The 24,350-nt window shown below is 38.8% G+C and overlaps 1 protein-coding gene across 1 annotated transcript in view; it reads left to right on the top strand.

The window, feature by feature from the left end:
* Nucleotides 1-24,350, top strand: part of LOC126378011 (kin of IRRE-like protein 1) — a 445,390-nt gene that overhangs the window by 267,861 nt on the left and 153,179 nt on the right. The window contains exon 7 of the mRNA XM_050026033.1: nt 3,951-4,130. Within this exon, the coding sequence (XP_049881990.1) occupies nt 3,951-4,130 (180 nt within the window). The remainder of the gene's footprint in view (nt 1-3,950; nt 4,131-24,350) is intronic.

The raw sequence follows: 24,350 nt of genomic DNA, 5'->3' as shown, positions 1-24,350 counted from the left end.
AGAGTAATAGTTGTTACAAAAGCGGCCTTATTGCGTAGGTAGAACTTTATACTGTTAGGTACCTATAGGATATAATTAAGTTTATCAATTAATATATAAATGATAGTTTTAGTAGCAGCAATGATGGATGATGATGTGATAACTTTTAAGAACCGATGTGGAGAGGTTTAAACTAATAAAACACATTGTCAACTCTTATTTATACATATAACGTTTATGTTTTTAATATTTTTTTGTACAATGTTTATGCCTATAGAACAGGCGCACACGCATAAGCTTCAACGTCCTTTCGTGTTCTTCTCGCACACTGTGTGGCGTATTCTCATTATCTCTCTAGTACTCGAAGAACCTATGAACTCTGCAGCGGGTTTGCTGGGAGAGCATCACCTCGTTAATTACTTATAAACGTAAAAATAGATGAATCCCACCTGATGTATTCTTCAAACAGCCGTAGCTTTACCGTACTTGTTAGGCGCTTGCTGCTATAGGTCCACTCCGGCCCGCTATCGCTTCAACACCATCCTACGCCCACGTGGTTACTCTCAGGCATTGCCTAAATTCTTATCCCGGACTAAGACTTTTCACCTCACCACCTCAGCGTACAAGTAAGTTCGCACTAAGTTGAATTATGAGCAATCTTGGTAGCTTTTAACAGATCAATAGCAACTTGTGTTACCAGGGAAGAGTGACACTCTTAATGATACATAACGATGATAAGCAGCAATGATTCGATTATTTCGATTATTCGAGTATTTTATGTAAAAATAAATGAAAGTGGATACCTAGGTATTTACATATATTTTAATACCTATAGCCGAATTACCTTGTTGACAAACCTTTCCTTCTGATCAACTCTGAAATTGGTAAACGAATGTATTCGTTGTCTTCCAACTTTCGAAAATTTATGAAAAACTGTTTGGTGTATAGGTAACTTTCACATCAGAGAGTAACGTTCAAAGATTTCGTCCAACCTTAGCATATAGGTAACTCGACCAGTCCAGTATCGACCATTCTTTTTCTGGATTATTTGGCAAAATTTATCAACGAATAATTCCAAACACCGATAACCACACAATAGGAGTACTTTGTTTCATCCTTGTTTCACAATTTTTTGACACTTTTATTGAATTTTTACAATGAAATTGAAATTTATTCTATAAAAATAAAAATAGACATGACAAATGCTTGACATGACTTGGACAGGAACATTATTTATTATTTGTAATTTTATTACTTATAATATACTAAACAGTCAAAACACACATACCAAAAACTGTAAATTAGATTGAAAGAAGATTACATGCTATGATAATTTATTAAAATTGTTCAATTTTATTTGATCCTAACTAATAAATATAACAGAATAAATTCGAAAGTGAGTTTGATTGCGTGTTACGTTACAACACAGCAATAACTAATAAATAGTACTACCTATAGAAGAAACACTCTCCACGCGTTTGGAGCCAGGGACAAATATTTTAGGTACTTATTAGGTATTACTTATCTAAATCAAAATTAATTTTATATTATTCAGGCAACGGGTTTAATGATTATAATCACGGTACCTACTTAAACATAATAGTTATGTTTGGTATTCTTGTGTTTTTAGACTTCCGACAAGGCTGAATCGCATGCGAGTGTGTGCCTCCGCGCTTGGAAAAAGTTGTGTCAAATTAACATTAATTTATCGAATGACGATGCCAACTTAAAAAAAAGATTAAGATGACCAAAGACTAGGCTGTATGGGTTAAGTTCCCTTTGCATGCCTTATTTTTTAAAGTGGTGTATAAGCCACGTCAATGATGTTGAAATGATGTTCAGATCTTCTGGTGAGTTTTTTTGTGGTTATTATCTCTGAACTTTGGCTAAAATAAGTTCCACACGTCCATGACAATGGTTTAACCTCACTTTCTTTCTTTCAGTGTAAAACCCTCAGAATAATAACTGTAAAACCACCTAAAAACAATGGCTTAGTACATTGACTATCGATTATGCTGTTATACCGTCACACGTAACGTGGTTTACTTATGTTTCCGCGTCTTAACGGGGTAGACATACCTGTAATATGTCGTTTTGTTGCAGGGTTCAAAGTCCAACTTGGATGTCTATCTGCAAGGGCTACCTGGGGATTTCCCCATTAAGATAATGTTGTGCTTACACTCGGAGTAATTGTCTTCTACATCTACATCATGCTTTTCGTCTAGGACCTGCTATCCTGTCATAAGAGTTAATCACTTTAATTTATAATAATATATTGTCATCGCTACACATGAAATATCTGCCTTCAGCGGTGTGCTTCATGATTTTGCCTAAGACCTGCCGTCCAGCCACATAATATATCACTTTTTGGGTGAAACTTTAGCGTTTAATTGGTTTGACTAAGCTTTGCTTGATTGTAATAACATGATTATTCCTAAATTTGTGTTATCATGAAATAACCTAGACGTGCTAAACTCTTTGCTGTATAAGAAGAAGTAATGTTATTATACATTTTTTAAAAGTGATTTTTTTAATTCCATCACCTTTGCTTTGCTTGCTATAGGAGAGTATCCTGTTCAAGGCGCCCAATCCTACTCTCTATTTTTTTGCACTCTATTAAGATCCCTTTTATTCGCTGAGTTCGGCAACCAACACCCATGCCCTAGGACCAACCCTTTCTCAATGCCCTGCCGACGGCGTCCTAGAGGAAGGGTGGGCTCATCCCCACACAAAGGCTGCGCAGGAAGTTTCATCCTTCAAAATATCCATTACAAGATTTTTAAAGCAGAATTTAACTTAACGAGGCCTACGTTTGCGCCAGCCTGTGTTTACATGATAAATGTACTTAAGTTTTTTTTTCAATATTCTACCCCTTCGAGGATACAGACGTGATGCTATGTTATGTTCTTTATTCCCTGTAGTTCTAACTGATCAGTTCTACCGTAGAACTATTGTATTATTTCACAATATAAAGAAGGTATTGGTCTTTTTAAAACAATGTTTATAAAAATAATATAATATTATTATATCAAAATGGAGTTTCATTAGTTGCAGCCAATTTCTCCACATACCTATAATTATTTTGTTTCTTAAAAGGTAAGTAACTAGGAAAATAATAAGAGGAAAATTAATTGTAAGTATTTGTCTATTTAAACCAAATCATAAATAAAAAGAATAGGTCTAACACTACTACTTATATAAAAACAACGAACTGAAAAGTATAAGAAAACAGCAAAACAGTTTTTACCATAACTGTACAATAACGTCAAAACTCGCTCGACGTAAAGGGAAAATAAGGCCACTCGCCGTAAAGAGAGTCGCCGTAGCGCGGGTCGCCGTTCGGAAAGTCGCTGTCAACGCTACAATTCAAATATCGGGAGTCTCATATCCCCATTTAAACGCGGTAAGAACCCGTTAGTATGTGCTTTAATTATGATAATAACCGCGTAAACTTAAAACAATGTATACTATACATACATAGAAAAAAAGAATTTAGCATGGACAGGAGGAGAACCCGATGGTGTAATTGTTAACTCGCTCGTCTTAGCTTGACAAGAGCTGCAGGTTCAAGTCCCGTCCGATTCAGATATTTTTTCGATTGTAATTTTCTCATTATAACTCATCAATGTGTGATATCCTATAACAATTGATGGAAACGCCTCTTTGGGAGATCTTAGGCTGGATTTCCACCAGCACTGTTGAGCGAGGCTAGGTGAATGAAGCGAATCTGGTTCTTAAAAGAAATAGGATCCAAACAATCGACGAAACGTTTCGAGAATAGGTAGGTAGTGCCCTGACCTGGCGCTTCGCTTTGCTCGACTTGGCCGAGGCACTCCCATGCCCCAGATCCCATTCTCTACTAGAGACACAGCCTAAGGAGACGACATAGTATTATTCTTCATTACGAAGTGTTTCCCTGATACATGTTTTATGACATTTTCCTGATTTTAACCAAACCCTTTCTTCCACAGGTTTCTCATCAGTGATACCCGGATACCCGCGCTACACAATGTTCGGCGACCGTCGCCATGGCGTATACAACCTGAGGATAGTGAATGTCAGCCTTGAAGACGACGCGGAATACCAGTGCCAGGTCGGACCTGCGCAGATGCACAAGGTCATCCGCGCGAATGCTACGCTCACTGTTATATGTAAGTGTTTTTATACATTTTATTCGCCTGTCACGTTAAAGCTGCGCTTTCACTTGGCAACATTTGGCGCGCAACATGTTGCACATGTTGCCCAACATGTTGCACATGTTGCCCAACATGTTGCACATGTTGCCCAACATGTATAATCATGTATAATTGTTTATTATCCCATGAAAATAAATAAACATGTTGAAAGTTAGCAAATTACGAAGGCTACAGCCGAAGGACTCAAAAAAAAACCAAAACTTTTTATAATAAATTTAATTTAAAAACGATTACAATTATTTCTTATTACTAAAAGAGTGCGGCTTGATCGATGTGAGAATCAAAAGTGCGACACGAGGTTTCCATGTCCGGGCCGCTGGTAACGCGGCACGAGGCGCTAGATCAGCAGTTCACCGGAATCGATGATTTTTACGCAATTCGAATGCATCGGTGCCGTGTGCAATGTGGTTCTTCATCAGCATTTTCCATATGGTTGCCTTGCGTAACAAGGGCGGAACTTTTGTTTAACAACGTTGTCTGTCTACGCATCTACTACACGTCAACGTGACAACACGACGGCAGACGAACTAGTGTTGTTGCGCGTCACGTCTTCGTCGACAACAATTGATGCTCTCTAAACAAACAACAGCCGCGCAACATGTTGCGCTTCAGCTGGCAACGTCGCGCGTTGTTGTGCAACGTTGCCGTACATGTTGAGTGACACGGGTGCGCGACAATTGTTGCCTAGTAGATACGAAGTTTTACAAAGCTGACTCAAAATCATGAACTGAATCATCTCTCTCAGTATTTGTTACCTTGTCTATATAAACAAGCGCCTGAGTCAATAGCCGGGAATATCGATTTTACATGCCTTTCGAAGCAAGGATCCTTGAATGAAAGTTACTAAACGGTCACCCATCAAATGCATAAAACATGCCGCCAGAGGAACTTGTGTTGTTGCGTGTCACGTCTCCACTCGACAACAATTGACGCTCTCTAAACAAACAACAAGTCGCGCGGCATGTTGCGCTTCAGCTGGCAACGTCGCGCGCTGTTGTGCAACGTTGCCGTACATGTTAAGCGTTACATGTTGCGAGACGAGGCTTGAAGATTAGAGGAATCTACAGTTAGCGGAAAGCGCCACAATCTCCGTAGCGTTATTCCGTTTTCCACAACCTATGTTGGGCTGGTTTTCCCTTCGCGGGTTGGAAGGCCAGACAGGTAGTCGCTGCTGTAAAAAACCGGACCTGTCTAATCTTCAGGTTAGGTAAGCGGACCCTGTGAAAAACGGGATAATGTAATAATTTTAATAATAAATAATTTTATCACGTTGCTTATGTTAGCCCTGTAGATGTATAAATCAGAAAACTTAAATAAAAAAAGGGATATTTAATACAATGGATATTCATATTACGACCGAAAGTAAATGTTATTAGTGAATTTATGGGTTCGAAAGGGTTAGAGTATTACGTTTTACTACTACCGGCAATTTTGAGCGTAATATTTGGAAATGTCGTAAAAATAATATAGTGGTTCCGATGGAGGGACCTCTGATCCTTATCTGTGTCCATTCTGGGGATTTTGTGTCGTTTTTGTTTCCTTATCTTGCATTAGCTGCCAACCTACATTTTCTTATAAGTTTTCTTACGCATATTTTGAACGGAAGAAAATATTTGCGCGAATTATATCGCGGCCTTCGACCAATAGCCGTTTGACGTCCATCTACGTAGATAGCATTCGCAACGTTTATTGGCTACAGATACAGGCGTGGTGTTATATGTAATGTATGTATAAGCATAGAATGACGAAAAATACTACGTGTAGAACGGCAACTCTCTGCTGTCCTCCAGCGTCTGAGCTAGATCACCTCTCCCCCTCCTCGAACATAGTTTATCCTTGAATCGTATGGCACCAGACATCACACACACAGATGCGCGTGTACTATAATGTCAATGTGTACTGTCTGTGTAAAAAGAGATAGTTTGTATGAAGTGTCCGGGCTGTGGTATAAGTCTGAAAAACCTACACAGAAAACTTTAAAAAGAAAACCCACGTAAAATAGCTTTGTAAAGTTTATAACATTACTCAAAAAGAGCAAAAAAAACCTTTTTATTTTTTACACAATTTTACCCCTCGTAAAGTACTTAGCTATTAAGTAAAGGTGTACCTCTACTTGACTTAGGTAAAGGTTACGCAGGCCGTAAGCGCAGAACCTTGTAACTCCGAATGAGAAAAAGGAACGTAAAGACAGTTTTTATATGAAAAGCTTAACCCTTCGAATCAAGACCTCGGGTCAGATACGAAAGTCGCTGGAGACCCCGTTTTATAGCGTAGTTGAAGGGCTAGGGATGATAGGTTCGGAGGGAAATAGTGATGGGAACAGGGTTCAGGGGTTGGGGTCGTGTTATTTGGGGATTTCTTAAAATTGACACGGCTTTTCGTTAGTCATTCAAGGTGGCTGTGGTTCATCGGCTTGCTTCTATACGAGGAGCAAACCGAAGGGACCGGATTTGCACCAATGATTAATTCTTCTTAAGCGCAGTTGTCACTTACACCGTCAGCTCGACCATTGACCACGTTGGTCTAACAGAAAGCTCGGTGAGGTGTGGGTACTTAGTTCGTTTTGCGGTGGATGTTCTTCTCATCACTAATTTAAGAGGCACGCTCTTGTCGGTGTAGCATTCTCCATTCTTGTCTATCAATGGCCGATTTCTTCACTTCCTTATAAGACACGACGTTCACCTTCTCTGTGAATAAAATATGAAATTAAAATGGAATGAAATTATAAAAAAATATATAAATTTACTTTTTTAAGTATGTGTTAAAAACATCATAGAAGGAAAGAGAGGAAGGGGAAGACCAAGAAAAGCTTACATGGAACAGATTTAAGAAAAGGTTAACGTCGTGTCAAGGGAAGTTAAGGAATTGGCCTTTGATAGACTGGGATGGAAAATGCTACACCGAGAAGAGCGTGGCTCTTAAATTGATGATGATGATGAGGTATGTGATGTTATCACCCCTACCAAAGATCGGACATGAAAACAAAAACACAAACCCGATATATAAATTGTAGTCATAAAGTCGCGTCCCCACCACCTCCCATCACTATCATCCCCACAATAATAGAACGGCGACTATTTTACGAGTGCCTTTTATTCAAATTCGCGAGATCCGTATCCAATAACCAATAGAGGTCCCCAATATTTCTTGACCCAACACGCATAGGGCAGTAGGGCCCAAATATATGTGCGACTAACATTACATTTAACGACGGTGATAGTTCCTAATTTTCTTGAATCACCTGGTGCCCTTTTTTGGGGGTAAATGTATGTGGGGAGGCACCTTTAGGCCCAATGCACATAGAGGCGATACCGCGTTTCAGCCCGGGAAATTGGTGTTTATATTTCTAACAGCGCTAGTATCCGTGATAGCTCTGTTTGGGGAACACGTGACTTCCATTGTAGGGTGACAGGTTCGATTACTGGGTTGGTCTCTAAACCACTGAATTCCACTTTATGAGTTTAAAAATGTATCACCTGGTTTCCAGGATTTGTGCCCGGGTAATAACAATAGGTTCGCCGCCTATTCAAGAAGACTTAAAACATATACCTGGCGAGTTTGTCAAGTATACTATACACATCTGCCTACCCCTTAGGGGACATATGCGTGATGCTGTGTCATGACTGTTATGTCAGATTTGATTGTAAATATTATGTACAGTCATGAGCAATATCATGTACCCATTTTAAAACCCTGTCGCACTATCATATTTGACATTTAATGAGACTTACGTTTTAATATGTCGATAAAGTTAATGTGATATGGTTGTAAAGTGTATGATCATCATCAATTTAAGAGCCACGCTCTTGTCGGTGCAGTATTTCCATGCTACTTTTTTACGGAAAAATAGGGCACTGGTTTCCCTCTGGCCTTCCGCTCCGCAGTACTCTGTCTGACGCAAGTGGGTCAAAAATCTTAATTAAAAAAATGTTATATAGCCAAGATATGTATTGCTTGCTCATCATCAACACTAATTTAATCTCCATCTGTATCTATCGTCCATTTGTGTTTTGTTTTGTATGTTGTGTGCAATAAAGTATATTTGATTTAAGAGCCACGCTTTCGTCGGTGTAGCATTCTCCATGCTACTTTTTAGAAAAATATAGGGAGGGGAGGCCTTTGCCCAGCAGTGAGACAATCCAGACTAACTAAAAAATAGGGCAGTGGTTTCCCTCTTGCCTTCCGCCCCGTATATTGCTAAACATAGAAAATGAAAAAACAATGTAATCCTACGTTGAAAGGTTCTAAATTGTAGCTTGAGTTTTTTATGATGTGAACGTTCTACATAACAGATTAAACTCTATTAACTCTTAAGTAACATAGTAGAGGAGCTCGGTGGCGCAGCGGTTAACGCGCTCGGTCTGCGATTGTTGAAGTAAAGCAACTTTCGCAAAGGCCGGTCATAGGATGGGTGACCACAAAAAAAAGTTCTCATCTCGAGCTCCTCCGTGCTTCGGAAGGCACGTTAAGCCGTTGGTCCCGGCTGCATTAGCAGTCGTTAATAACCATCAATCCGCACTGGGCCCGCGTGATGGTTTAAGGCCCGATCTCCCTATCCTTCCATAGGGAAGGCCCGTGCCCCAGCAGTGGGGACGTTAATGGGCTGATGATGATGATGATGTTGAAGACTGGAATTTAAAATGCTACAACGACAAGAGCGTGGCTCTTAAATTGATGATGATGATGCTGCGATGTGGCCATTTTAACCCCCCAGTTCATCTTCAAAAACTGTCAAATACCTACCGTATTTACTCTCGCTTGTTTTTTGTAGACGGGCTTTATATAAAGATTTTGTAATTTTCTATTTCGTCTTGCGTATTCAGCCGAGTAATACGGTTAAATATAAAGGGATTTGTCTGTTTTATGTGAAGGTACAACTTATTGTCGACGTAGACGCGTTTCTTCATGACTCTTCTGCCAAATAATTTGGGTAGAAATCTCTTTATTTTCCTTGTGAATGTACGATAAGCTGGAAAAGTCCAATCAGTTACTTGCAAAGTAATAAATTAACTGGAACGGAAAATTCCACTTCAAATTAACTCAGAATCATGATCTGAATTATCCCCCTCAGTATTCGGCACGATGTCACTAACACCCTGTATAAATATTCAACGTTATCATCATGGATTAACTTGATGTTGAATGATGTCAATTTAACATTTATAAACCTACGTCTAACTAGAACAACACCGATTAAGAAATTGGTCGGTGTACTGCGTAACGGAAGGCGATTGGAGCGACCACCGTTCTACACGCCCTATCTATGGAGTATTGAAGGCGATTACTCCACCGTCAAGAGCGCAGCTCTTAAATAGAGAGAGAGTGAAACCTACGTCATTTTGCAAGGTTTTATGGCTGAGGAGAAGAAGTGACAAGAAACTGCAACAATCTTTTAAATCAATATACTTTCTAAGTTATTTCATAACTAGAGGAACTCATTTAATACCAGGCAGTTTTATTATTTATAAACAGTTCGCTTATCTCTCGGTATGACATTACTCTGGTTAAGTCTTAGGTATTTGTTAGACTGATTTAAGTATGTAAGTAATATACAAAAACACTCCAGCTAATTTCTAAATATGCCTTCTGCGACAAGCAGCATTTTACACTCCAAGTTTTGTACATTATCTCGTCTATTTCTTATCCGATTACAAAACTCCTGCTATGAAATTGCCTAATTCAATTCCCCAGTCGACACTACCGCCATCTGCATTCAAAATCGCCTCCAAAATAACATTAGCCTTCCCAACGACATTTAAAATATTCAATTTTATTCTCTACAACACGCCAACTCGCGAAGTGTGAAATTCCAGCCCGTTTACAACTTTCTTACAACTTTGAATATTTCTACATTTGTATGTTAAGCACTGTGTTGCGAAGTAGTAACATAGTTAGGTTTAACTTTGGCTCAAGGTTTTTTGGCGTCTGTTGTTGGCACTATGTGGGGTCCATGTGCTAGTAATAATTGAACTTTGTTGGCTGGGGAGATCTGGATTTCTTTTTTTCTCCATCGTCACCAATGGTGCTGATTCGGTTACACACCATTTAAGTTTATATTAAGTTATACCTGTCATTTTCTTATCGGCTGAAAAGGAAAGGGACGGGTAATCGACAAGCATAAAATTTATGGAACACACGTCAATTTTAAGCACAAATCTAAAACAACCCTAGAAAAAATTTACATTGGCTAACCCGACGGCGGCGGCGGGTTTTGCGGGGGGTTTGGCGGCTCAATAGTAATCCTGACACCAGGGTTGATGGGTTTGGTAATCCACCTCACAATCCACACGATACAAGAAGATCAGAATCATTTATTCAACGTTATTATCATAGATAAACTTGTTGAAGGTCAATTTAACTTTTTTTTATCTACGTCATTTCGCAAGGTGTTACGGCTGAGGAAAAGAAATGACAGGAAACTACAACAGCAACACATCTTTAAGTCAATGTGGGTAGGTATATACATTACAAGTTATTTAATAACTAGAGAAATACATTTAATACCAGTCATTTTTATAATTTAGATAATCAATAATCTTATAATAAGCTTTTTTACATAAAGTGAGCTCGGTGGCGCAGCAGTTAACGCGCTCGGTCTGCGATTGTTGAAGTTAAGCAACTTTCGCAAAGGCCGGTCATAGGATGGTGACCACAAAAAAAGTTTTCATTTCGAGCTCCTCCGTGCTTCGGAAGGCACGTTAAGTTGCAGTCGTTAATAACCATCAATCCGCACTGGGCCCGCGTGATGGTTTAAGGCCCGATCTCCCTATCCATCCATAGGGAAGGCCCGTGCCCCAGCAGTGGGGACGTTAATGGGCTGGTGATGACATAAAGTGACTTTCACATGAGCTTTAAATTTATTTTCTGACAAATTCAAAATACTGTCTGATATTTTATTGTAAAATTTTATAGATACCCCAAAAAAGTTTGATTTAATTTACTAAGCCTAGAATTTCGGATAGCAATTTTTGTTCCTTGTATTGTAAGTCTCAATTAGTTCCATTAAAATCCGCGGGACTCGTGTGGCGTATACTTTACGTGACTGAAGGCAGTTAGCGGTCATACATCTGTGCATATTGCAGAAGGCTTTTGTGCCATTTTTAACGTATTTTTATTCACCATTTATGCAGTTTTTTAAATTGTATTTGTATTTCAGTTCTACGAAATAATTGCTTGCTTTTAAGTCGACTCGTTATATGAAACGATAGTGGTTTATTAACATAACAAACGTTCACTATATTAAAGTAATTAGAGGTACATTCGTTGTATTGAACAGAACAAAGAGGGCGATTAAAAACGCCATATCGAAGCAATTCATCTTAAAAAGCAATATTGCTATTTGACATTTGTTTGCATTGCGCATTTACTTTTATATGTGCAAATGTCAAATTGCAATATTGCTTTTCTAGATGAAGTGCTTCGATATGGCATTTGAAACCCCCAGTTCAGTAAAATAAGTGATTTTATTTCAATAAGATAACATAACAGCTGCCTCCGTGGTCTAGTAGTTAGAGCGTTAAGCTCACGATCTGGAGGTCCGGGTTCGATTCCCGACGGGGACATTGTCGAAATCACTCTGTGAGACTGTAATTTGTTTGGTAAGAACTTTTCATGCTTGAATCACCTGATTGTCCGATAAAGTAAGATGATTCCGTGCTTCGGAGGGCACGTTAAGCCGTTGGTCCCGGCTATTAGCCGTAAAAACACCTCCACCAACCCGCATTGGCGCAGCGTGGTGGAGTATGCTCCATACCCCCTCCGGTTGATTGAGGGGAGGCCTGTGCCTAGCAGTGGGACGTTTATAGGCTGTTTATGTTATATGTTATAATATGTTATGTAAGATATCATTTTACAGTACCCTCGATGCGGGTAAGAATTAGATCTGTAAAAGTACGTCAGCTAGTGTTGGACGTTCATTAGCATAATTTTTGCATGTTGAACTAAGTACTGCCGATTCGCCGAGTTTTCTGTTGGACCAACGTGATAGGTAGTGAGACGTATCGCCGTCTATAATGGACAAGCCGACTGCGTTAGTGAAATTTGTACGCAAGATAAATTTATAAAGTAACTCATTGTTATTAAATGATTGGTTCGTGTCATTCATACACACACATACACATTATTATACACATTTTGAGTTACAGGTCAAATAGTAAATCAAAGTCAATTTTGGACATATAACACCAACATAACATTTTATCTTTTTTCCCCATCCCAAGACAGCATGAAAAGTGAAAACGCAAATATTTACTCGATTACTTTTAAGCTAAGAAAAGATAAAAAGGAAATGTTACCATTTTGCCGTAAAAAGCCCTCTTAAGGCTTCAAATATCTTAACCTTTGTTCCCCAATTCCTTCCACCAAATTTCTGATAAAAATCCAACTATTTAGTCGCGTTGACGGTACCGACCCCTTTTTATTATACCCCATTTGACCCCAAAGGAGTTATCAATAACTTTTTGTAAAGATTTTAACCCTTACGCCCCTGTATATCTTTTTTTATCGCCCTAAGATACGCGGGGCGGCTATTCTATCAATATTTTAGAGGGTAACGGACGAAAACATAACTTTTCCTATACTGTTTGCAAATTTTATATCGGGGTGAGATTGCGTTGGTGAGTGCGAAAGAGATAGGTTATGGTTAGTGTTGTTAGGTCTAGAGTAACAAAGAGCGGGACAGGGGATTTTTAATGTACAATTTACAGCTTCCGGCTTTTGGTCCGGGTACGATTCCCGATAATATTTTCAACATATTCTTATTATGTTTGTCATTTCCATATCTCGGGACTATAGAGTACCGGACTATTATTATTATTTGTGAATCAACAGGGCTCGAACTAATGCAGCCCGAATGGCCACTGCGACCTTGCCAGATCTATTGTGGCCAAGTCCCAACATATATATTTAAAACTCCTCCTCTAGACCGATCCGTTCGATTAGATCGAGCGTCTTTTGGGAAGAAGCTCCATAACCTGCTGATCCATTATGTGGCCCCCCAGAGTTGGGCTTCTACTGTGTATGAGAGCCTCACAGCTGCACAGCAGGTGTAATCGCGTCTCATCCTTTAAACGGAATTTGCATAAAATTTTCAACAAAAGTACATAGTTCGTTTTCGACATACGAACAGAGTTTAAAGACAAGTAAGTAACAAGTTTAAAACTTGCTGTAATAGATATAAGTAAGTAAGTAATGAGTGCATGACTTTGCCAACAAACTGTCTTTCAGTTAGGCAAATGTGTTTAAAATTGTAAACGGTAATTATATTGTTATTAAATAAATAAATAAATAAAAGTTTAGTCTTCAATAGTATGGCGTCAGACGTCACGCAGACAGATGAGCGTATACGATAATGTCAATGTGTAGTGTCTGTGTAAAACTTGGTGTTTGGTATGAGGTGTCCGGGGCCTGGTAGTGGGTGAGTGACGTGTCTTTTTCTAAAGTCGAGACGTGTCCCGGTTTGAACGAGACCTCGACTTTAGTAAAAGACGTTTACAACACTAGACGATGCAGTAGTTGTAAAAGTTCATTGTTATGTCCAAGACTAGTGCTACGGAAGGCACGTTTTATACAAATTTTATTCATGGAGGTCCCAGGCCATATTTGGTACTCGTTATTAACATTTATATCTGGAAAGTTCTGTGCATGTTTTCGAATTAAACTGAGAGTTATGTCCCATTTAGGGTAGGCAGAGACAAAGAAGAGACATAATTTTAAAGAAAGTCAAGGGCCATGTGCCGAGGTTTTTCTTGCAGCTTCTTTTCCCCGGCTATACAGGTTGTGAGGAGCTGCAGTAGTTTTAGGCGGATGAGACGTTCGTTATGTAAAAATTGACTCAAAGTGTAACTATGGTACCTACTGAATAAAGATATTTTTGAATTTGAATTTAATATAGAAGCATGCATACACGTCTCATTTCTGCCTGCATCGTTCACCCCTCAATCTGGCGGAAGGGGTATGGAGCATAGAGGTCTATATAAGAAGTCATCATTGATATCCAGTAAAATCCTGAAGCGTCGAAATCTATAATATTTAAAAGTCATCATCATTTCCCTAGCCTTATCCCGTTTCTCTGGTCCGCTTACCTAACCTGACGATTTTACAGGTCCGCTTTTTTACAGAAGCAACTGCCTGTCTGACCTTCCAACCCGCGAAGGGAAAACCAGCCCTATACAGGTTAGGTCACATCGAAAATGCATTTCTCGGTAATGTGGGTTTATAATAAATATTAATTTTCTTTATTTTTAATTATTATTCAATTAATGTTTTTTTTTACCTGCACTCACAGACACAAGCTCAGTAATAAAAGTCGTTCATTAAAGTTCTTTGACCTTTCAACCCACGCTAAAAAAAGAGATCAAATTTAAAAATTTATTCAAGTATCGTCTTGTATTTAGATGAAAGACTTGAATATAAATAGATTCCTGAAAGTCTAACGTAAACTATTCGTTAAACATAATACCTTTCCTTTCGCTTTCGCTTTTTCTTTACCTTTTTTTATCAATAATTTTCCGCTGCGTAGCAATTACTGACTACATATTTATTATATAATGGTGCTAATTCCTGTATATACCATCTAATTTTATTTTAAGTTATATCTGTCCTTTTCTTATCCGCCGAAAAGGAAAGGGACGGGTAATCGACAAGCATAAAATTTATGCAACACACGTCAATTTTAAGCACAAATCTAAACCAACCGTCTAAAAATTTTACGTCAGTCAATAACCCGACACATTAATTTACTCATTCTTCCTAAAATTAAGAGCTGTGAATCATCCGTCCCTTTCCTTTTCGACGGATACGAAAATGACGGATATAACCTAAAATAAAATTAGGCGGTGTCTGCAGGAATCGGGGCCATTGGCGTCAGACGTCACACACACAGATGCGCGTGTACGATAATGTCAATGTGTAGTGTCTGTGTAAAACGAAGTTGTTTGTAGCAAGTGTCCGAGGTGTGGCTAAGTTAATGATGTACGTACGTAGAAAAAAACCTATATCAAAACTGTAAGTATTCTACAAAGTAATTGACGCCGGAGTCAGTAGCAGCTTATCCCAGCTTCAGTTCTTCAGTGAGTTTCCTTCAAAACTTGTCTCGACCGTTTTGTTAAACTTTCCACGTTAAAAAGCACAGCCGTCTTATAGTACATGGAAAGTTTTACTGAGGGTAGTTTGAAATAACCCGACGTCCTTCGAGGATTCGTGTGGAAAAAGACTCACTTTAATTTGCAGGAATTTGTTCGGGACCGAGAAGGACTTACGATGACCAAATTGGAGATGTCCTTAGAAAAGGTTCAATACGATCTACTCTGAACCGGCGTGCGTGTATGAAGCGATTGATGAATGTGGAGGAAGCAAGACAAGTGTATCAGGATCGAAGCAAATGGAATTCTATAGTCTCTGCTTACCCCGGTGGGAAATAGGCGTGAGTTTATGTATGTATGTATGTTGTTCGGGTCAAAGTTAAAAATGACGTTTTAAAGATTCAACTCGATACAGCCCATCGTAATTAACAGCCCATGCTAATATTCTGGCCAGGCCGCTCATGGATGAGCACACACAACTAAGACTAAGAAGGAGGCTGCCACAGGATCTAGCCAACTAAGGCCCAAAATAGGAAGCGACACTGGTCGCTTACTTAAAGTTAATTAATTTTTTTTGTTTATTGACATTTAAATATTATTGTATATGGAGATATGCCTGTAATAATAATGTTTTGGTCTGTGTAAATAAATAATAATAAGATGATACCTATATACTACAAGAAGTGCTTATTATCAAAAGGTAAAAAAAAAAGATTCAAAAGCTTTACGTTACCTAATGACAACCCGGTGAAATAGCGTCCATTATTGAAACCAGTAAGGGTATCAAAATGAGTAATTTAATAGTTCGGAAACTGATTCTTTTATACCGATTGTGTGAATGAAAGATTATTATGAACGTGATCTGTATGAGGTGAAGTTTATGAACGGGTCATAAGGGTATGAGAAGGGGTGAGGGGAAGGGGAAGCAAGATGGCGGCGGTTAGAGTTTAAAAGCGAGTGTTCTGGTTTATAATTATTAAGTAGAATGAGAAAATATTAGAAAACGTTTGAACACTACGAGTGATTTTATTTTTACTCGTTTACCGCAGAAATAACTTGTGAAAATTTTACAAGTCCAGCTTCCATAGTAATTTCACTCGAAAATTCGGCTAAGTCGATGGCTCATACAAAAATGACCAAAATTATTCTAAGTCTCGGACCCTTTTTGCGACACTACGTAGAATCAACTTTTGAAAATTTTACAAGTCCAGCTTCCATAGTAATTTCATTCAAAAATTCGGCTAAGTCGATGGTTCATACAAAATTGAAGTGAAATATTTCTTCTTAAACGCGGTAAGAACCCGTTATTATGTGCTTTAATTATGATAATAACCGCGTAAACTTAAAACAGCGTAGGTACTTAGTTCACCTTGCGATGGATGTACCTCTGTCTACCCCGATACGGATATAGTCGTGAGCTTGTTGTGTTATGTTCCAAAACGGCTTAGCAAATTACTTTGCCAGTGTACCAAAATTAATTCCTTACAAATATTTCTCTTGGACAAGTTGTTGATAATAAAATTAGTTAAAACGGTGCCAAACTTGATTAAACTTTTACAAAACATTGAAAGTTAAATTAATTATGAGTACAACTTGGAAAGTTTAATATTAATTTGCGATTGGTGACTATTATAGGCAAGTTTTAAACTGGCACCTTAATTGGAAATGTCTTCAAATTTTCAACCCAGATAGCGTTTCAGAATGCCCGTGGTAATGATAATTTGTTGGAATTTTTAGTAGTCAAACTTATGAAAATAAAAGTTTAAAAAGTAAATAAAACCCGACCGCGGGAAAATCACGCTCTAAAAAGTATGAAATAAGTAAAAAAAAAGTATTTCTCTGAAATTCTTCCGAAAAGAGTGATGTTTAGGAGATAGGTGTGGTCGTATGCCAATCTGTCCTATGAGTTCGTTTACCACGGCTATCTACTAAAATTAGCCAAATCCGGCACATCTCTGCTCTTCTCCGCCCATCTCCGCGTCAGTGGAAATTTGGCCTAACGCTTGGCTACGGCTTCTGCCGAATATAGTCTCGGTCATGTTCTTCATCTACCGTGCGGGTTGTGAGGTGGATTACCAACCTCATCAACCCTGGTTGACACGAGACAACCCGCTAACCCTGACGGATTATTATAGAGTCGCTATAGGTCCCTGATATGACTCATTTAACAACTACGAACTTACTCCAGTAAGTAATAACCGGTACCAACGGCTTAACGTGCTTTCCGAAGCATGGATCACGGATTATGTTAGATACTCTTTATAAAATTCTTATTATTGAACTACAAAAAAAAACTATTTTTTTCTAATCGTGCGAACTATTAAAAAAAATCTCTGTTATCTCTGTTTTAACGACCATAGTTTCAAAGAATATTAAACTTAAAGGTTTAATACTGAAAGGCTATTCCATTTTAGTTTTATTTCTACAAAATACTTCCCAGTTTTACTATTTTCTACTCATTCGAGAGGTTTTTAGCTTAAAAACTTTCCATTCGCTCTTATTCTCATCATAAAATTAATTCTACCATTTACTTTGCTGCAATTTTTTAGTTCTAAAAAACTTTTTCGTTTCGTCTTTTACTCTTTTAAGTGTAAATTTCTGCCTGTGTCCTCACATATCTATATTAATTACTTTTCTGCTTTTCCTCAGTTATACAATAGTTTTATGCGGATGAAACAATCGACATAAACTATAATTTATGTAAAAATTTACATTTAAAATGTTACTATGTTCATCATCATCATCAGCCCATTAACGTCCCCACTGCTGGGGCCTTCCCTATGGATGGATAGGAAGATCAGGCCTTAAACCATCACGCGGGCCCAGTGCGGATTGATGGTTATTAACGACTGCTAATGCAGCCAGGACCAACGGCTTAACGTGCCTTCCGAAGCACGGAGGAGCTCGAGATGAAAACTTTTTTTTTGTGGTTTCCCGTCCTATGACCGGCCTTTGCGAAAGTTGCTTAACTTCAACAATCGCAGACCGAGCGCGTTTACCGCTGCGCCACCGAGCTCCTCTACTATGTTACTTAAGAGTTAATAGAGTTGAATCTGTTATGTAGAACGTTCACGTCATAAAAAACTCAAGCTACAATTTAGTACCTTTCAACGTAGGATTACATTGGTGCTAATTCCTGTAAATACAATCTAATTTTATTTTAAGTTATATCTGTCATTTTCTTATCCGCCAAAAAGGAAAGGGACGGGTAATCGACAAGCATAAAATTTATGGAACACACGTCAATTTTAAGCACAAATCTAAACCAACCGTCTAAAAATGTTTCATCCGTCAATAACCCGACACAGTTAAGTAGACAGCACGTCAAACGGATTGCATACCAGCGACGTACCTTTTGATTCGCCCGGGTTATTCATTCATTTACTCATTCTTCCTAAAATTAAGAGCTGTGAATCATCCGTCCCTTTCCTTTTCGACGGATATGAAAATGACGGATATAACTTAAAATAAAATTAGGCGGTGTCTGCAGGAATCGGGGCCATTGTCTTTTAATTTTTTATGTTTAGCAATACACGGGGCGGAAGGCAAGAGGGAAACCACTGCCCTATTTTTTAGTTAGTCTGGATTGTCTCACTGCTGGGCAAAGGCCTCCCCTCCCTATATTTTTCTAAAAAGTAGCACGGAGAATGCTACACCGACGAAAGCGTGGCTCTTAAATCAAATATACTTTATTCCACACAACATACAAAACAAAACACAAATGGACGATAGATACAGATGAAGATTAAATTAGTGTTGATGATGAGCAAGCAATACATATCTTGGCTATATGACATTTTTTTTAATTAAGACTTTTGACCCACTTGCGTCAGACAGAGTACTGCGGGGCGGAAGGCAAGAGGGAAACCACTGCCCTATTTTTCCCTAAAAAAGTAGCAAGGAAATTGCTGCACCGACAAAAGCGTGGCTCTTAAATTGATGATGATGAGTCTTTTGTCAGCTTGCTCCTGAGAGCCTGCTCCTTCATCTGATTCCTATATCCGCTGTTGGGATGTAGGGCTCGTATAATAGATTGTAGACTTCCACTCCTCGCGGTCTTTTGCAGCCTCTTGCAGCTTGCTCCCATGACATGCCGAGAATTTTCAACTCTCGGTCAACCGAGCGTCGCCAGGTCCCTTTGGGCCGCGTTTTGCGTTTTCCACGCGCACACCAGGTCAGAGCTCGTCGGGATGGGTATTTCACAGGTCTTCTAAGGACATGACAAATCGTTAAGCCGTTGGTCCCGGTTACTACTTACTGATGTAAGAATGTAGTCGTTACATGAGCTATGTCTACCTTTGGCGGCTCAGTAATAACCCTGACACCAGGGTTGATGAGGTTGGTATTCCACTTCACAACCCACACTATAAGAAGAAGACTGATCCATTTCCGTGTGTGGATATCAGTCTCCACAGTATTTTGCTTAGTCAATTTCCACAGTTCTGTGTTTATACCTAATAGTTTTGGGCCAGAAAATCTTTTTAATATTTGCCGTATTCGCCTGAGAGCCAGTTGCGAATCCAAAACTTTATCCATCAGAGAGAGTCTCTATGTATTAATGTAAAAAAACAATACAAAAACATTTGTACAGCAAATATTGCCAGGGCTAACGTTGTAAACGACCATTTAACACCAGCGTGTGAAAGAAAATAATTCGCTGATTCACTTAACGTAATGAACTTGTTCGTAGAGTAGGTACGGAACGGAAAATGTACAGAATTAGTGTCGAGTTAATGGAAAAGGGCTTCTAAAAATACTTTTTTAAATAAAATGTTCTGTTTTTTTACACGACCAATAAATCTTGTCATCAGTAAAACCCGACAAAGGGACTCGACTCTAATATGATGGAATGCCTGTGGACTTTCCTGTTGTGATTCCCCGTGTTACAAAACGAAAACAAAAGATAATACCTGGTTGAAAATACATTTAAAAAAAAATGAGTACAGAATACACAATCATTAATGATCAAAATATGAATTCGAAATTCGAAAATCATTGCATTAGGCCTGTTCTTCATTTGAACCTGCGACTTTACACTTCTTCTATCGTGTGGGTTGTGCGGAGTACCAACCTGATCAACCCTCGCCTGATCAAAATGCCGCGGCTTCCAATAGAACCATGAGACCATGAAAAGAAAAAAAAAATAAGTAAATAAACAAATCGACGCAGAAACCCAACTAATAATGATAACACCGTAGTAAATTTTGTGAATGTAACACATGTCGCCTGCAAGAAAGATATATAATAGCTACAAATGTGCTTAGGGTAGGGACAGTGAAAGGAATAAAGAAAAAAATAATGTTGTATTGCGAAAGATACAATAATACTTACGTAAGGGTGTTAGTGACATCGTAACGAATACTTAGGGGGATGATTCAGATAATAAAAAAAAAAGTTTATGATAAACTTCTTCTCCGCGGAGAAGTGCGGAGAAGAGCAGAGATGTGAGGATTTGACCAGATCATGATTCTGAGTTGATAAAATAAACTGCCTATATACGTCCCACTGCTGGGCACAGGCCTCCCCTCAATCAACCGGAGGGGGTATGGAGCATACTCCACCACGCTGCTCCACTGCGGGTTGGTGGAGGTGATTTTACGGCTAATAGCCGGGACCAACGGCTTAACGTGCCCACCGAAGCACGGAATCATCTTACTTTTTCGGACAATCAGGTGATTCAAGCCTGAAAAGTCCTTACCAAACAAAGGACAGTCTCACAAAGTGATTTCGACAATGTCCCCATCGGGAATCGAACCCGGACCTCCAGATCGTGAGCCTAACGCTCTAACCACTAGACCACGGAGGCTGTCCCACTGTCTGAGTTGTTATCAAGTGGAATTTTCCGTCGAAAGATTCAGGAATCATCCCACAAAGTTTTCGTTACGATGTCACTAAAACCCTGTACATAGTGTACATACAAACACGAAGACTAAAGACAGTCATGATCACCATCTATCAAGCATTATCCCGTTTTTCACAGGGTATATAAGCTCATGACTATGTCCTAACGGGGAAGTCAGATGTACATTCATCGCAGGATGAACTAAGTACCCGCACCTCATCCAGCTTTCTGTTAAACCAACGCGATAGGTGGTGAGCCGTATCGCCGTCTTTAAAGGTCGAGTCAACTGTGTTAGCCAAACAAGTCCGGTACCGGAGTTTATTTATTTATTTATTTATAAAGTACAACCACATCACATATATTTAAACATTATACATTTATAAGGTTACGGTATTGTGACTAATATATATGACAATTACGGCGTACCGCACCTATAGTACTTTAAAGTACAAAAGAACATAGCTACCTGAAGGAAATGTTCAAATAATGGCATATAACGGTAGAAATGTGGGTTATGTAGAAGCTATGTAGTAAATATATCCGGTTCGAGTAAAAACATCAATTATAACGTTATTTGTATGGGAACACCTCGTTAGCGAGTTGTAACAGCCCTATTGTTACAGTATATGTCATTCAACCAGTGTCGCAACTACTTCGGGAAGTAATGAGAACTTTCCAGGCTACGTTTCTTAAAAGAAAATATATAGTTGGCGTTGTTCAGATTTAACTTGATAATTACCGAATTTGGTAATGCTCGGGGTGCATAATTATTCAGAAATATTATGTAATAGCAAGGGCATATATAAACATAACTGTTGCTTGATATTTTGATCAATACGTGTATATTTATGTTGCTACCTATATTGCTTCACTTTATGTTGATCATCATCATCAGCCGTACGACGCCCACTGCTGGGCATAGGCCTCCCCCAAGGATCTCCACGACGATCGGACCTGCGCTGCCCGCATCCAGCAGCTTCCCGCGGCCTTTCTTCAGATCGTCGGTCCACCTTGGTTATGTTGATCAGAATATAATAATAGGTTGAATACGTGTTGTGGTGTACTTAATACCAACATTTGTGTGTAGATGTGTTTTTTTTTTATTAACAAAACCTTTGTAGTAGACGTGCCAGTTTTAATCTAGGTAACAATTGCAGTGTCATTTTTATTGGAATGGTTAAAATTGTTGACGAAAAACGTTTTGTCTTTTTGCAAATATCCAGTTAAAACTCAGGTAAGTTATACATTGTTTTAAGTTGGATTATGGATCCACCTACTCCACTCCAATCTCATCAGTCATCCCGTGATCATGGCACTTGCAACAGTCGAAATATCGGGAGTCTCATATCCCTGATTCAAACGCGGTAAGAACCCGTTATTATGTGTTTTAATTACTCAGGTAAGTTTATGACATAAATTCGAACTGGATATTTTTATGATTCTACGATATTTTTGCAGTCACAGTAATGATATTGACTTCCGGTGTTCGAATTACTTCGAAGTATAAAAATGTCTCGAATGACTCGACTGATACTAAGAAGTCCACGAAGTTGCGATACTGTTTGTATATCATTGTTCTATTGTTCAATAGTTTCTTTGTTGTCTGGTACAAAATAATGTCTATTTTCTTGCGAAATGTATTGGTAGTTACATAGCTTAGCTTATTTCCGTTGCTTTCCGGAAATAATTTCAAATGTGTGTATTAAAGAAAGACAAATTATATTATCTACATTTAGTTGCGGTAACATTGTTACACTATGAATTGACAATTTTATATTTGTTTTTTATCGAATTTGTCCCCACCTGTATTCGAAATTGGGACCTACGGATCGTGACCCCAACGCTCAACCACTGGACCACAGAAGCCGTTGTCATAACTAGTCATAACTAATAATATTAGCATTTTTCAGCTATACGTATATGTGGGAATGTTTCAGCGTATCTTTATTTTGCCAGTTATGCCTCAAATAATATATTGTGCGCCATATCTCTGACCACATTAATCTTATAAAGGCGAAGACACATTGTGTGCAGGGAACAGAGAATGTAAAGATATTCGCTAGTGTGATTTTTTATTTGTCAAAAATATAATGCGTGGGTTTAGTTGATTCGTTTCGTTAGGGATTTAGGATGGTGATATTATAATAACGTCGAGCCGTGGTAGCCCAGTTGGTAGACGCTTATGCGTCTCTCTTTGAGGTCCCAGGTTCCAATCCAGCACAGGTCTAAACCAATGATTGTCGACTTTGTTATCGAATTCATATTTGGCTTATAAATGATAATCACGTGCTCAGCGGCGAAGGAAAACATCGCGAAGAAACCCACGTTTCAGAGAAATGCATTTTCGGAGGTATGTGACCTAACCTGTATTGGGCTGGTTTTCCCTTCGCGGGTTGGAAGGTCAGACAGGCAGTCGCTTCTGTAAAAAACCGGACCTGTCAAATCTACAGGTTAGGTAAGCTGACCCTGTGAAAAACAGGATCATGCTAGGGAGATGATGAGTCTCTCGATAGATCCCTTATTTATTTATTTATTATGGTACATCAACAGCAGTACATACACAAACACACAATATAAAATACACATAGTAAAAGTTCCGGTATGCCTGCCAATTATAGACGCACACAACACTGATAATATACGTAAAAAGTATAAACTAAAGTTAGCTTAGAAAAAGAACAATAATTGAAAATAAAATTTAAAAAAGAAAAAACATAAAAAGAAAAAACATAAATCCCTTTACAAACCAGCCCTAAATCAGTATTTTACTTTCAGTGTTTAGATTAGTCTCGCTGGTTCTTCTTCTTATCGTGTGGGTTGTGAGGTGGAATACCAACCTCATCAACCCTGGTGTCAGGGTTATTACGGAGCCACCAAAGGCCCCTAACATGGCTCATGTAACGACTACATACTTACATCAGTAGGTAGTAACCGGGACCAACGGCTTAACGTGCTTCCCGAAGTACAGATCTTCGCGTGTTTCGGGATTGATCCCGAGAAATTAGACGAGATCTCGAGGGATCCCGATCTCGATCTCTGCATCGGGATTGCGTTCGTACTTTTTGTGTAAAATGAGGTGTTTTGTATGATATGTCCGGAGCGTGACGCTGGTCTATTCTCAGCCAACCCAGTACCAAGACGATTGCAGCGTTGACAGCGAGTCTTCGAACGGCGATTCCCGCTACGGCGAGTCTGTTTACGGCAAGTGACTTGACATCTCGCCTAGCTACTAACCTAAATTCAACAAAAACA

The sequence above is a fragment of the Pectinophora gossypiella genome, chromosome 25, assembly GCF_024362695.1.
Source record: "Pectinophora gossypiella chromosome 25, ilPecGoss1.1, whole genome shotgun sequence".
In the NCBI taxonomy this organism is placed as follows: Eukaryota; Metazoa; Arthropoda; class Insecta; order Lepidoptera; family Gelechiidae; genus Pectinophora; species Pectinophora gossypiella.
The sequence above is the reverse complement of the archived record's forward strand: the minus strand, read 5'-3'. Positions and strand labels throughout refer to the sequence as shown.